Raw genomic sequence first — 16,384 nt, forward strand, 5'->3', positions numbered from 1 at the left:
GTATGGCAAATTCTCACTACATTTCCTTGAAACCCATGTGTCTCTGGAGTATACCTCTGTATGATAGAAAGTTGCATCTCATAGCCTTTTGATTTCACAGTCTTTCAAAGATAAAGGGAAAAAACGATTTTCTAAAAGACTATTTTTCAGTTGAACCACTAACAACAAGCCATAGAAGGTCCCAAGCATCATCAATAATATTTCTAATGTTGTCCTTATTGTTGACAGATATCCACTACATGAAAATTCTGCATACCATAGCTGATTAGTTTTAGCCCATTTTCTAATAATTAAAAATGTCGGAGCCACATACTGTAGATACATGGTGTCATAATCTATAGTGTTGTGAATTCATGTACATTTTTCACCAGTGAGCTGAAGTAAGAATAAAGCCATATGGGTATAAATTAGAAATAGTTATACTTTTGTAGTGCAATCCAACACATTATATGATTAATGAAATTAAAATGAAAAAAATAAAAATGAATTCACTTCTGTCCGAACAAATAGAAGTACAATTATGTACCTATTCTCTAATATGAAAGTAGCATTGCATGGAAATAGGTTCGTAGACAATACATTGACATGTGATATGTTTCTTTTCTCTCCAAAACCATTTGATTGAATTAACAAATCAGAACAAATGTATATAGCCCACAATTAACCTGACAACGTTCTTAAATATACTTTAATCTCAGATACATTTACAAGATAACAAATGATAATCTAATACTGTGCCCCTTCCAGAATATGCAAATTTATAGATTCTTGAAGATGGTTATATTTTCTGACTTTACCTGGCATCAGTAAAACAAAAACTGGTTCATCAGATTTTAATGCCCTCTTCATAGTACAGTAAACAAACTGTGACATTGTCAATGCTATGACACATTGCCTACCAGGAGAATGTGGGAGTGGAGATTAACTGCTGAGGGTGGGTGTGTGGCCTGGCCTGTTAAACTACTATGGCAGTTTGTCAGAATGGGAGACCTAATATCAGAGGTTGTGGTCAGTATCACTGGTGCACAGTTTTTATTTGTCATTGACCAAAACGAGTTTTGACAACGAAATTGTGTTTAAGAATACACTGTACAAGTACTCTCAGGTTGCTGCTCATTCGAGCGCCGCCATGATGAGAGGAGATACATGGTGCACATCTGGAGACGCAACAATAGCTGAAAGGAGGACCCTGAACATGCTCCTCTTCAACCATCACCTCCATTTTCACCAAAGGGGCCTTCTTCAGCTGCAGACATCTTCCTCCCATTGGCACGAGAGACAGGTATCAGAGATCGTTATCACAGGGCCACATTTTACACCTAAGGACATGAACCTGATTGACTGGGTTGAGTGGGCTCTATTCTGCACACACATTCACTTCTCATCTGGCTGCGTGTACTGGTGACTTATTATTATCCTGCACATTTTGCCTTCCTGTGATACCCTGGTAAACCTTGATACTCTACATTTGGTATACAATATAAACGCCATTTTCAGTAAAATACGAAATAGATACATGATTTCCTATTTGCATAACCAGGACCAGGAACTCATTTGTGAGGTCATATAAAGTACTAGTAATGATGATGTTAGACTGCCTGGTTGTCACCGCTCTATCATTCCAAGGGTTGAGGTCAGGACTCTGATCAGTCCAGTCAAGCTCATCCACACTAGACTCTAGTCTGGTTAGTATATATTTCTTCATGGATCTTACTTTGGTTAAGGTGTTTTTCTTTGTGCATTCTCAAACTGCTATCTGATTTATTTTTTTATCTTTCGTTTCTCAACATGTCTCGAGATCAATGCTTTGGGCATTGAAAGTTCTGCTCTGCAAATGAAATGCACTGAACTGTTATGAGCAGGTCTGAAATGGTGTGTAGGCTAAGGTGCCCTACAAGTTGGGCCCAACCATCAATTTGTTCAAAGGCTTGTTGAGGAATTTCCAAATATTTTGAAGTAATACTGTTTCAAGGCAAATGTTCAAATTCAATTGACATTTGTGACTAAATAGGCTACTTCAGTAATAAAAGCTAAAATTCTAAAAACATTGCCTAAATATATATATATATCTGTTTCTCAGAGCAGTAGAGCGATCTAAAGACTTTTGCATCATATGTGTCGCACTAACTTCTTGATGCACATCACATTAAAGTGAATCATCTTGTTGATGGAAAAAGGGCTTCATTCAACCAGGGGATTTTTCAACCAGCCAATCACCTGGCTGAAGTGGAAAGGAAAAAACTAGTAATTTATATGGCACTGCATTGTAACTAGTAAGTCGATTTTGCCCATCACTGGTTACATTGCATTACATTACTGTGATGGCGTAACCATCACTAGGGTTGTGGGTGTGTTCTGACTGTCACATTAATGACCCTGGCTCCTAAGTGTAGCGATCAGAGGCCCAGTTTACCACCCCAGGCGGTCTAGGTTTCAGTCTTGCCTGGGCAACTCTACTCCTCTTTGCTACAAATGGTGTCAGAAGTGGGATGGCTACCATGAGGCCATCAGAAGCATACCCATTGTGTGAGCCACAATTCTATGTGAGGAACCCCCAGGATTGGTGACTCCAGTGTGAGGGACCCCAGTGATGGGTGAAGCATAGATGATGGGGCACACTGGATGAGCGAAGAATGATGATGGTCAGCTGCCCAGTGTGCTTCACCATGGGTGTGCTTCCCGAAGGGGAAGGCAGTGTGATGGAGTAATGGGTGGAGTAATGGGTTGTGGGTGAAGTAATGTTGTAAGTTGTGCCTGTGTTCTGACTGCCATGCCAATGAGTGTGGCTCTTTAGTGTAGCCGTCAGAGCTTCAGTTTACAACCACAAAAGGTCAGAGGTTGGGCATCTCCCTTTCGGTACAATTACACTTAGTTAACACTTTTATCCAAAGTGACAAAGTTATTGACAGGGTATTGGTTACAGTCCCTGTCGGAATAAATGCTTTAGTTTTACAGAAATAAGCACAGACAGCAGTGTAAATTAAGTCCCATGAAATATAAACTGCTGAATATACTATTCATGGAGTGTCCCTCTACACTCAGAAAGAATTCTGAATCAGAGTTAAATGTTGCTCTTTTGGTGTCAAGTAATGCCTGTGCAGGAATACATTTGAACACTGGGGTTTGAGATTGACTCTATTTAAGTGTAAAAATGTACTGTGTATACTTCAACACAAATAAACACAGAAATCAGTGTATAATGTACGGTATGTGTGGTTTGAATTTATTAAGAATTCAAGCGCCTCACCTTTTTTGTAACTGGGTTTGTAGTATTGACAATAAAACACTGCTGCTTTTTATGGTAGCTTACATGGCAATGACTTGGACTTATTGAATTTTATGACAACAATATGTAAACTACATTCCCCATCAACTCACTAAATGAAATACAGAATGATATTAATGTTCAAAACCACTGAACTACTAACAAAATTCTCTATTTGAATGGTGACTATTTGTATGGTGTCTATTTGAATGATGTGAAACATTTGTTTGAAGTTGTGACTCCACCCTCCAACAAGCTAATGTAATGCCCAGACTTACAGTCATACAGCAATATACTCCAGAAATACCTTTCAGAAAGATATAGTGGCAATTTGCCTAACCAACTGTACCATAAGCTATTAATAGCAAATTACATATTTTATTTTAAAACATGTGACTGCAGTATGTGACTCCTTGTGCAGTATGTGACTCCTTTTTAATTATTGGAAAATGGGCTAAAACTTATCAGCTATGGTATGCAGAATTTTCATGAAGTGAATATCTGTCAACATTAAGGGCGACATTAGAAATATCACTGATGATGATTAGGAGCTTCTATGGCTTGTTGTTAGTGGTTCAACTAAAAAATAGTCACTTTTTAGAAAATCGTTTTTTCCCCTTAATCTTTGAAAGGCTGTGAAATCAAAAGGCTATGAGATGCAACTTGCTATCATACAGAGGTATACTCCAGAGACACTTGGGTTTCAGGAAAATATAGTGAGAATTTGCCATACCACCTGTACCATAAGCTATTGACATTATTAGAAGTGATGCAATTATGTATGATCGGCAGCATAAATTGCCATATTATAATATTTTATTTCAACATATTAATTAAAATGGTTATTCTGATGATGGAACTATGAAGTAGAATATTTATCTGAATTAATGATGGTATTTAAACCACTCCAGAAGGCTAATATAACAGCCAGAAGTGGCTTAAGAGACATTTTCATTTAGGCGATTTTAATTTCTTTCTTCAAATGGTGTATTTACTAAAGAGGCTGTAAAACCACAAAGCTATGAGATCCAGCTTGCTATCATACATGAATATACTCCAGAGACACATAGCTTTCAGAAAAATATAGTGAGAATTTGCCCCCCCAAGTGGTACCAGTGAACCCCACTGGCTCACGGGCTAGCATAGTGGCAAGAGTCTCAGCCACTGTTCAGTTCAGACAGTAGAACATTCCAGAATGGAACTCTTTGACCTGTAATCATGTGAACTCCATCTTGGCAGCCCCCCACCCCCCCACCCCTCTCGCTGACAAGCTTGTGAAGGGGAAAAAGGGACCTTTTTATGCTAAAAATGGACGCCTTGTGTATATGATAGAGTACATGCTTTTGAGCGTGTGCTCATTTTGATCTGTGTCTGTGTGTGTGTGAAACAGACATAGTGTCTGAGAAAAAGAAAGAAACTGTGTGTGTGTGTGTGTGTGTGTGTGTGTGTGTGTGTGTGTGTGTGTGTGTGTGTGTGTGTGTGTGTGTGTGTGTGTGTGTGTGTGTGTGGGGTTTTTAACATGCATGGTAAGATTCCACTCAAATTATGCTGCCAGGCATCCAGACAGACCACAAGACCACAGCACACATTTACAGTTGACAGTCAGGGAAGCTTCAAAATAAATTAATTTGCAGGAAAGACAAAAATACAATAAGACTAAATTAATACACCACCCTTACTTCTCTCTTCCACCTTCAATCACATTACACCACAATTATCAGACATTTTTCCCCCAGAGCACTTAGGAACAGTTGTGGATTCACTGCCAAAAAGTACCAGTCAGTAAGAGAGTACAGAGGGGCACACTGTTTCATTCCTGATCATGGACCAGTTATACATGGGTTCTAAATTTTTGTTTTCCCCTGACTGCGCGAAACTAGCTGCGCACAACTCCACCTCTGATTGCTGGAAACTGCTGTCGGTCAACAAATTAGCTCACGTGGTTGGCTGCCAGTGTCTTGCCCTTCCTCACAATACCATGTTGATAAACACGGTGAATCCATGTATACTTAATCACCCCTTCCTCTCAAACCTCATTTCTCAATGGCCCATTCATAAAGCCCTAATCACTTTTCATCTCAGAGAGTTGTCTCTATGCTATCTACTGTAAGTTATGTCTGTGTATGTCCCCAATTCACACAACGATGACATTACATTGTTTCACACAATAGTCAGTGTTCCATTCATGATTTACAATACAAACAGCGAGGGGGAGAGGAGTAACAAAGTAACAGTGACAGGATTAGCCACCAAACCAAACACTCACCTGCTTGACATCTTTAGCGTCCGGGCCCGTCTCTGCCGTCTGGGTCGCCAGCATGACTGCTGCTCAGCTCCGGTGGTGTCTACTCCAACATGACAGCTAAACTGTCAGAAAGAAACACAGTGAAAGAAAGCATCACTTCCTCTAAACAACAAGGGAGAGAAACTGAAAATCCCGACAACACACAGTGACCAACAACAGCAGGTCAGGTTCTATTACATAAGAGAAGAGAACGGGTCTTCCTAGATCTGTCGCTCCAGGTAACTTAGGGCGACCGACATAACGATGTCAACTTCCACTGTCAACCCGTCAACCCGAGCCTACTTACAAGGGTGAAGCATCAAGGGGTAGTTCCCATTCGTGACAGTGCTGTCACAGTTGAGCTTGCAAAATAACTGTTGCTGCTTGCATCGCAAAACCACGACTGTGTCCAAATAGTCAGCTAGATCGCAGCGGGCAGTTTCACACTTTGTTCCTGCTCAACCACTTTGCGGGAGAGGAAGAGAAGAGAAGAGACGAGAAGCGATCACAGCCAGTGACAGATGACTGTGACACAAGCAGACTTCCTTATTGGATCCCAGATTTAAAGTTAGAACTAAGTGGTCACGCCTGTCTGACGGTAGAGACAGATAAAGTTGAAGACAGTCCCCAGTGCTTTCGCAATTAAGTAACAGAGTACTGAGATAACGGTGGGTGGGCAAACCAACCCGATGGCAAATCAACACTTACAACAACATATTATTGTTAATTGATTTTTAGATACAAAACAAAGGCAGCACTGCGAGCTGTGATGCGGGACAAATATTCTCTGTGAGGGGTCTGCCTTATTGGCTTGTCATCATGTGAGTTATTCTCTAGGACAAGCGTAACGAGATTCAGTAACATATCCAGCTGTAGAACTAGACCACCAAGGTTTGCCATCACAGAACTATAAAATGTCCTGTGCTATTTGAAGAAATGAGTAGTATATAGCTTTCCCAAAACGTTGTGAGCTAGAACTCAACTTCAGTATTGTATTGCATAGGCTACCACTAGCCTACTTCTAGTATTTTACTTAAACCGTATTATATCATGTGCAATGCGTGTTCATTGTCCTTATTTCAGTTAACAACAAAGGACCTATAGAACCTATAGAACTATGCACCATCATTTGACAGCACCATTGTCCAACTTCACACATCCATTTCAGGCAATTAGCCAACCAGCTAGCTAACGTTAGCAAAGTTTTTGTTTGCCACTACTACTGCACCGTGGACAGATATGACATACACGTCTACTTGGGAAAATACATTCAGCAATAATTGACGTGTTATAAGGACAACACATTAAACGACCAATTAGGGGGGAGCAATTGTCATCCTGCTACGCGAAAGGCCATCAAAGCAAAACAGCAGCGTCGTCGGGATTCCTTACCTTGTTTTGATGTTTGACAGAGACTGAACAAGGCTGAGGGAACTTGGTAACAACTTCACGTCTTATGTCACAGGCATACTATGATCCATTTGAACATTGCGAAGACGACAAGGACGTTGTCACCTGAAGACATATCCTCGAAGCAGATTAAATTAGCTAAAGAGCAAGGACTCGCTCGGCAGCCAAAGTTGTTGTTGCATTTTGCTCCGCTAGAGCCGCGGAGCATCTTGGGAGTCTTCCGATGGTTCACGATGTTCTATTTGGAGAATACACACATTGCGTAATGTTTGCGCAGGATAGGGTACCACCGAGTCAGGTGTTTCCCCTGCGAGCGCTGTGTTGTGTAGAGAAATAATGCTGATGATGACAAAAAAATGTTTTGCCATAATAAGTAGTCCTATTGCTAAACGTAGGCCTACCATTTGTAATATGAGACTGTGTAGCTACATTTAGTTGGTGACTGTGTCATCTGGCCAGGTAAGCCATAGGCCTACGTTATCTCCAGGGCCAGGTTAACAAACAGCCTACCTGGCTGCCTAGGAGCCCCCACCAGCCAGCACCCCCCTGATTGGTCAAAGTGGAGAAAACAATTGCTGATGCCGTAATGAAAAATCATCTCTTGTTAATACTCCTCTCAATGTAGCCTAGTTGGCAGACTTTTTTTTTTTTAATTGTCATTACCGGTATTTTTATTTTATTATTTTTTCTGTGGGGGCCTATTGCAACCTGTAGCCTTGGGGACCCGTGCCATCTTAATCAGGGCCTGAACATCCCACCACAAAGAGAATTAAAATAGCTTTACAAACCTTTTAAAGCTATTTTAACCTTTGCGAAGAGTGTAGGCCTACTTCAACTTCCAAAAACAAGATAACTTTTTGCTTCAGGTCTACACATATCCTCTAGTTAATTTACAAATTACAATATTAAGTTATTCATAATTATTTTTGCCAGGGTGGTATTCAGTGGATGTGGCCATATGTGGTGTTACAACTATAAAAGGATGGAAACTTAAAAGATGGCATGTTTATGTTGCTACGTAACTTCAAAGCCTGGTAGGCCACCTTGTGGTTGAAAAAAGAACAGCCTAATTTAATATTCAGGCCTATAACACAGGTGTGCGGGCTATTTGTGTTATTCCTAATTGGTAAGGCCCACACCAGTGGTCCTCAAGGTGGGCTAAGGAGAATCCCTTTTGCATTAAAATGACAACCTAAATAGATTGTGGTAAATGTTGGCTAATTTGTGGTGCAAGGTGGGGATCTTTGAAAAATGTCCTACATCATTAGAGGCCCTCAAAGCCAAACAAAGTTTGAGAACCCCTGGCCTACACCATGGATAATCACTCTCTGACACAATGGAACTGTGTAATATTTTTTGTAGTTTACTTCCAGAATTCATGCTGTCTATTCACATAGTATGTTGCCTTTTTTTTTTTTTTTTTTTTTACACATACCACCACCAAGAATGTATTATTATGACGGAGAAAATTACACTCTTCATACATGAAAAGGTGGACCTTCTCTATGTTCGTCTTAAATGTCCAGAAACAGATATTTTTAGCAGAAAAACGTAGGCTACTGTACTATGGTCATATTAGTTTATTCCTCGCGAAAAGGTCAAATTTGGCAATGTGTAGTACAGTTTCAATGAGCAGCAATACAGACTCATCATAAATGGTCAAAAAAGGTACTGCAACTATGCTGCTCATTGAAACTGGGGTGCCTATGGCCAAATTTGATCTTTACATGAACGTTTACGAAGTAATAAACTAATATTTTCTAGTATGGTCCAAGTACAGTCATTTTTGCAGCTAAAAATGGCTATTTCTGGAAATTCAAAATAGCGGACCATGGAGAAGATCCCCCTTTTCATGTATGAAAAGTGCAATTTTTCCAGTCATAATTAATACTAAGAATTTGATGGCGGTAGTAAGTATTCATGAAAAAGGTAACATTAGTGAATGGGCAGCATGAATTGTGGAAATAAACAACAACAAATCTCACAGAGTGTACCTTTAATAGAGTTTAGTGAATAAATAGGCCTAGGCCTTCCCTATTCTAGTAGATTTATACCCAATGTTGTCCTGTAACCAGCACTGTAGGGGTTATTGGACAAATAAACTACTCCCAACTCTTATCATTTCAATTATACTATATATAGGCCTATATATAATGTGTGTGTGTGTGTGTGTGTGTGTGTGTGTGTGTGTGTGTGTGTGTGTGTGTGTGTGTGTGTGTGTGTGTGTGTGTGTGTGTGTGTGTGTGTGTGTTTATGGGGAATGCACATATCTGAAACATTCTTCTTATACATTTAGATAGGCTAGTTTAAACAACATTTGATTTGAAAAATGTCCCACTTTACCTGGCTTTATGCTGTGCCTTACAGACCAGACATAAGTTTGGGTCTAGGTAGCCTGTTAAAATGTCAATAGCAATAGGCATATTTAGCAATGATCTATGTGACAGGGGATGGTATCAAATAAAGTCCATTTAAATAGCTCAGAGAAATTGTAGACAAGGTTCTCACTTCATGTTGAGTCACCTGTCATTGTAGTGTTATTACCTATTTATAGGGCAGTCATGGGTGAGTGGTTAGGGCGTCAGACTTGCATCCCAGAGGTTGCCGGTCCGACTCCCGACCCGCCAGGTTGGTGGGGGGAGTAATCAACCAGTGCTCTCCCCCATCCTCCTCCATGACTGAGGTACCCTGAGCATGGTACCGTCCCACCGCACTGCTCCATTGGGGGCTGCCCCCTTGCACGGGTGAGGCATAAATGCAATTTCGTTGTGTGCTGTGGAGTGCTGTGTCACAATGACAATGGGAGTTGGAGTTTCCCAATGGGCTTTCACGCTTTCTTTCACGCTTTTTATCTCAGATGGGTTGTAAATAGGCCTATAATGATACAATGCTCTAACCTACAGTGAAATAAACAATCATTTTAAATTAATGACGTCATTTAAGTAAGCTAAATGGTGTGTCTCCATTTGCAACATTTCGTCACACAATCACTTTCAATTTCTATTTTCTTGGGATAACAATGAGGAAGTCCAGCCCACTCTAAGTCGTCTAGGCCTATCACGTTGCGCATGACACAAGTCCTTCATTCGTCATGAAAGGATTTGTAAACAACTTTCCAAGGAAGTATTTTCGCAAGACTGGTTTTTCACAGGATATTGGTTGAACTATGGTCGATTTTGCAATAATGCCTGTCCCTTTCTGTCTGGATTTAGTGTTTTGGGCGCATAGGCCTATCTAATTAATGCATTGAAGAATATCGCACCACGTAGGCCTACTATTCGTCAGAAATTCAAATAGAAATCCCACCTGTCACCGTCTCCAACCGCATCCTCTGATTTAGGCCATTGAATCAGGCTGACTAATGCCACGAAAATGTAAACTATACGTGATTATTGCATTATGATGTCTTGCTGTTGCTAAAATACATTTGGCGATTGCTTGGACGGTGTCCTATGTGCGTAATTTTACCGAGGCCCATACTTTTCTGGTCAGCATTTTCGATAAAACATCAATAGGCTTCATATTACATCATGGGCTTGTTATTGTTAAATTAATCAGTGTGATTACCATTAATTCACTTCCAGACACGTATGGTGAATGAGCTGACGTTGCAAACGCACATGCCACAGCCTGGGGAAGTCCAGGGCGAGGGAGCGCGTAGCGCCTCACCTGGCAACAGGTATGTATGGAAAGTGAATCGAGGCTTTTCTTACCTAGCAGGTGAACATTTCGATATTGTGAGTATAAAACCTGCACCAACTCATACCATGTCAGTACAACTCAGTAGAACACAATCTGAACTATATCTAAAGCTCTGCAGCGCTATTGCATTGTGTTTTAAGTTGGATTTTTGTCAGTAATTGAAGTCAGGATATCAATATGAAGGCATTTCTGAGCTTGTGTTCCTTTTTGATGCTCTCTCTGCATCTGACCCAAGGTTGTCCGTGGATGCAGCACAAATTTCAACAGTACAGCAGGAAATGCCTGGCTTTACTGGACCAGATGGTAAGTGACTCAATTAAACCTTGAATTGTTTTGTGTTCATCAACATTTTTTTATATATAAAAAAAATGCAAATGGTAGACAAATACATTTGTGGGCTAGAGAATGAACAATACTAATCTCTTAACACACAACAAAATCCATTATTTTAATTAATTAATTTAATAATTATTAATAATTATCAGTAAATGTTTTGCCTTTGGTATGCAATGTTCAATGTCAACTTTAATTGAAACTTCTGTCTTGCCAGGGTGGAGAAGTTACTGAGGACATCAGTCCAGTCCATTTCCCTGAGGACCTGTACACGCTGGCAAAGAAATCAGAGGTAGAAACATACCAAAATACAAACAAACAAAAAAACAGTTGATTGATTCAAATGAGTGACTAATAGAAAAAACTATTAGAAAAATTAGATAAGGTCAGTCTTTTTTTTACCATCATACAAATAGACCAGTAGGAAAAAAAACAAAAAACAAAGACTTGTAGGTCTATCATAATGATCATGTAAATTCTGGGATTGCACTGTAACGACATGTATTTAACATGATATGCAAATTTCCCAGAAGTTTTGATTTATGGTGATATGGGGCAGCTGGTTATGGAGGAATACAGATATAATGGTTAACAAGGTATACACATGCTTTGGACACAAAAAGTCCACTGGTTGAAAATCCCATCGTTGCACTGTGATGAAGGATGATTATTCCAAAACGTTGTGCCATTAAATCTTTGGGAGCATTTAACAGTGTTGCGGACCTTTATTTTCTTTTCAGTTGTCGTATGTTTGGTCCAGCACCTGTGCCACTGATGTGCGCGCATTCTTTGACTTTCTGAAATCCCACAATAGCCAGTCTAACTAGACTGCATTTCCGTAGAGAAAACGCTTTTAGTTTGCTTGCGGCTCCTGTACAGTATACACACACACGCACAAACACAAGGGGGAGAGAGAGAAATCTGAATCTACATGGCTGCCAGTGTAATGTCATAAAGATATTCTAACCCCACCCTCACCTGTGCAGTCTAATTATATGTAGTGTAATGTCATAAAGATATTCTAACCCCCACCCTCACCTGTGTTCTACCTGCAGCCTGAGAGACTCACCTGGTTCGTAGCCCAGGTGCTGCAGGAGGTGTCAGAGCTGATGGACGGAGCCCTGGAGGAGCTGGAGGAGGAAGAGGAGGGGAGTAAGGAGGAGAGTAAGGAGGTGGGAGAGGAGGTGCTGCAGTGGGAGGAGAAGGAGGTGAAGGACTTCATGAGCACTCTGGACACACAGTTGGAGGGAACGCTCTCATGTGTGAGTAAGAACACATTCTCAATGCCAATGTAGATTTAGAGAACACACTCAGGTGTCAGCACAAGAACTAGGGATGCACGATGTATCGGCCAGATGTATCGGTATCGGCCGATATTTGACATTTCTCAACACATCGGACATCGGTCCGATGGATAAAACTGGGCCGATGTTAAAGCCGATGTTTTTTTCATATGTTACTGTTCTAAAAGATTGGACTTGACCGTGAATTTCATTGTTTGTCTTCTAGTTTGTCTCTATTTTTAATCTAATTTTATCCCAGGGAGTTAAAAAGTGTTTTTGGAAATAAGAGGACATTCAAAAATTCTGTTTGTTTACATCATTGTCAGTCTGTATTAAATGTTATCTCTTAAAAAAAATAAAAAAAAAAAACATCGGTATCGGTTAATATCGGTTATCGGCCAAAACCGCAATATCAATATCGGATATCGGTATCGGCCGAAATTTTTCACATCGTGCATCCCTAAAAAGAACACAACAACAATGTCAGTGTAGATTTAGGAAAACACTCCTATATGATGTGTGAGTACTGGAATACATACATTTGGGGATGTATTCAATGTCAAGGTAGATTTAAGGAGCATACTTAGGTGTGAGTAGAGAGGTGTCCAGAGGGGTACAGGCGCCTCCGGTACGGGAACGGAGGCCCCTGTACCCCTCTGGAAAGAGGTACAGGCGCCTCCGTTCCCGTACCACCCGGCTGGCGAGCAGCACAATGCACCAAGCGATCAAGATGCTGAACACTCAACCCACTCTCCCTCCACTGTCAGCCTCTAGCCAGCAAGGCCACTGACAACCCCCCCCCCCCCCCCCACTGTCAGCCTCCAGCCAGCAAGGCCACTGACAACCCCCCCCCCATCCCCCACCACCATATCTGCGACTGAACATTCCACCTGCACTACTATACTTGTGACTGAACTTTCAACCTGCACTAACTCAAAACATGCACACACACACACACACACACACACACACACACACACACACACACACACACACACACACACACACACACACACACACACACACACACACACACACAAGCACACTGCACTTTCTGCACTAAACCCAAACATACACACACTGACACACACACACACACAGACACACACACACACACACACACACACACACACACACACACACACACACACACACCCCACTCTCTCCCTCCACTAAACACACACACACACACACACACACACACACACACACACACACACACACACACACACACACACACACACACACACACACACTGCTGCTGGTGTACTTGACAGACCTTTTTATATTTATTTTCTTCAAAATGCTACTATTACCATGTCAGAACGCTATAAAGGACTTTTTTTAGGAAAAGCACAAAAACACAACAAATACCTCTTAATGTATGTCCTCTACAAGTCTTCTGTTGTCCAGTCTTGCACTTTAAATGTCTGTATGAGCACTGTCTATGTCCATACTGTCTTAAGTCCATGTATAAGTACTGTCTATGTCTATACTGTCTATGTCCTTACCTTAATTAGTCTATGTCTGTATGGGAAAGCAAGAAATGTAATTTCAAATTCTTTGTATGACCAGTGCATGTAAAGAAATTGACAATAAAACCTACTTGACTTGACTTGACTTGACTTGACTTGAGTACATGAGTGGTGGAAAGGCTCTGCTTGTGAGGACACCAGAATGCTCACTAACTTACAGAATGTTCAGTACAGATTCTCTAAGAACAATGCAATTTTGGATTCCAAGAACAATGCAATTTTGGATTCCAAGGAGAATGCAATTTTGGATTCCATGGAGAATGCACTTTTTGTCCATGCACTTCTGCCACTGGGTCCAATATGAATCACTGACATCATCAAGATTAGCATGGCATACATAGAAGCCCTTATTGCATATTCCGTTTGGGTTTCTGACAATGTGTGGAGTAATCAAATAATAGAAGGTATCTTAACATGTCAAACAAGAAAGTAACTCCTTAATCCATTTAGTTTAGAATTAACTGGATTCTGATTGCCACCTTCTGAAGCGGTAACTGTAACGCAATACAGTCACCCATAGTTTTTACCCTGAGCAGCCTACTGCAATCTTGTATACATGTAATCAGTTACGGTACTCTTCAACACTGCTACAGGCCTAGTGTAACGGAGGCTAACTAGCACAGAGTTGGCGTGGAACGTTGGTAAAAAACCTCCCTCCGATAGCCTCATACAGTCTCGTGCCGTTGGGCCGAGAGACTAGTCTCTTGGCCCAGCGGTATCGTACTGTGTCTCCCATTGCCGAACCGTTGTAGTTGACGAGGTCGCGCGTTCGATCCCCGAGGGGGGTGAACAGGTGCAAGATGACCTCCGTCACACTAGTCACTTTAGTACCAACTTGGAATTCTATCATATGTTAACGTCAGCATTAATTTACCCTTTGTCTCCCCCTACAGGTGCACTCTAAGCACAAGAAGAGCAGGAGGCTGCACCTCTACTTCAAGAAGCTGAGAAACGAAACTGTGGAGAAAATGGTGAGCTGACATTTGGTGGTCGTCTTGTCTATCGCACATGGTCACACATGGTCACACATTCATATGCACACACACTGTCAGACAGACAGAAAGCGAAAGGGCGGTTTGACATTAGACAGCATTTCTACAACATGTTTCAGTAAAAGGTTATCAGTTAGATTATTATTAGGTAATATAATATTGTTAATATCTGTGTATTTTTTCGACAAGAAATAATATTTAGCAGAATTACTAGTAGTTTTGTTTGTTAATGTGTTTGTTAAATGTAATGTACCGCTGATCTGAAAAAGCAAATTAAATAACTTTCCTTCAACTCTTTCTGACCTCAGGAGGACAAGGTGAAAGCCTGGGAGCTGGTGAGGAAGGAAGTCAGAAACCACCTGAGGAGAGTCAACCACCTGGCCAGCATTCACATCTAAACACACAGGCACCAACCACAGTCTGTGGTAGTTTTGTCAATGGATCTTGAGATAGTTTACCGTGATGTATACCGTACACGGTTTCTTAGCTTCAAGTGATTCTTCAGAGGTCGATTCTTTTTTTCTTTTTTTTCAGAGATATGAGACAAGTTTACTTTATATAAGGTGTGAAAAGTGTGTTGTTTGAAAAAAAGTGTTAATATTTATTGAAATAATGTATTTATTTTAAAAAAAAACATACAGTTTGACATATCATACTGATTTTGATATTTCTCTTTATTTACGATATTTATTTATGATCTTTATTTACGATATTTATTGAGTGAATCATGGGTCAGCAGCAATAGATATGCCATTTTCATTGTTATTATTGTTATTTAAGTTCTCTTTAAAATGGTGAAATCAGGAGATCCTGGTTAGCTTTATGATCCTTTTTACTTGTGAGATGGTCAAGATTACATTTTCAACAGAAAATTATTTATTTTGTATTATTTATCATTACTTTATTTAAAAACGTTATTTAAAAAAAAAGTTATTTATTTTGTAGTATTTATCATTACTTTATTTAAAAACGTTATTTATTAAAAAAAAAAAAAAAAGTTTATTTAGTATTTTGTCATCATGGAGTTTGGACTGGATTGTGTTTTCAAATATGCTTTTTCATACTGTGAAATGTATTTACCATTTACATGACTTTTTATTTGCTATTAACTTTTTATTGTTGACTATTATTTTGACTATTGTTGTTTTTGACCATTTATTACTGTGCAATGTATTTCCACTGATTGATGCAGGCATCTTTCTTATCATTCAATAAAAGCATTCTTCATTGTACACTCTTGCTGCCAGTTCTGTTTACAACTGCAGCCACCTGCTGTAACCTATACGCAAGGCCATCCGGGTACTTTGCTTGTGAATGTGCTTTACGCCCCTTTGTGGGGGAAAGCAAACCGAATGTCTCATTAACTTACATGCTACATCGGCTAGCCTAAATGAACACAGTCCATGCTACAAGTCTACAGGTCCTTGCCTTTCATGTATTCTTTCCCAACACCACCAATTGACTTGCATTGCCTTTCCCCCCAATGTTTTGCCCCCCAAAAAGCGAGTAACGCACATGGAACATGTCATGCCGTTCATGCATATTACCTGGCACTTTAGGTGGAAGGAGAGTTGGGCCAG

General features: G+C 40.3%; 1 protein-coding gene across 1 annotated transcript in view; it reads right to left on the reverse strand.

The window, feature by feature from the left end:
- The window catches only part of plekhm1 (pleckstrin homology domain containing, family M (with RUN domain) member 1), a 44,688-nt gene extending 37,538 nt beyond the window's left edge, over positions 1-7,150 (reverse strand). The window contains exons 1-2 of the mRNA XM_063220733.1: positions 6,942-7,150; positions 5,532-5,632 (exon numbers count right to left, since the gene is read on the reverse strand). Coding sequence (XP_063076803.1) covers positions 5,532-5,585 — 54 coding nt within the window. The 5' untranslated portion in view covers positions 5,586-5,632; positions 6,942-7,150. The remainder of the gene's footprint in view (positions 1-5,531; positions 5,633-6,941) is intronic.
- Positions 7,151-16,384: the final 9,234 nt, after the last annotated feature.

Source organism: Engraulis encrasicolus, chromosome 17 (assembly GCF_034702125.1).
Source record: "Engraulis encrasicolus isolate BLACKSEA-1 chromosome 17, IST_EnEncr_1.0, whole genome shotgun sequence".
Classification (NCBI taxonomy): domain Eukaryota; kingdom Metazoa; phylum Chordata; class Actinopteri; order Clupeiformes; family Engraulidae; genus Engraulis; species Engraulis encrasicolus.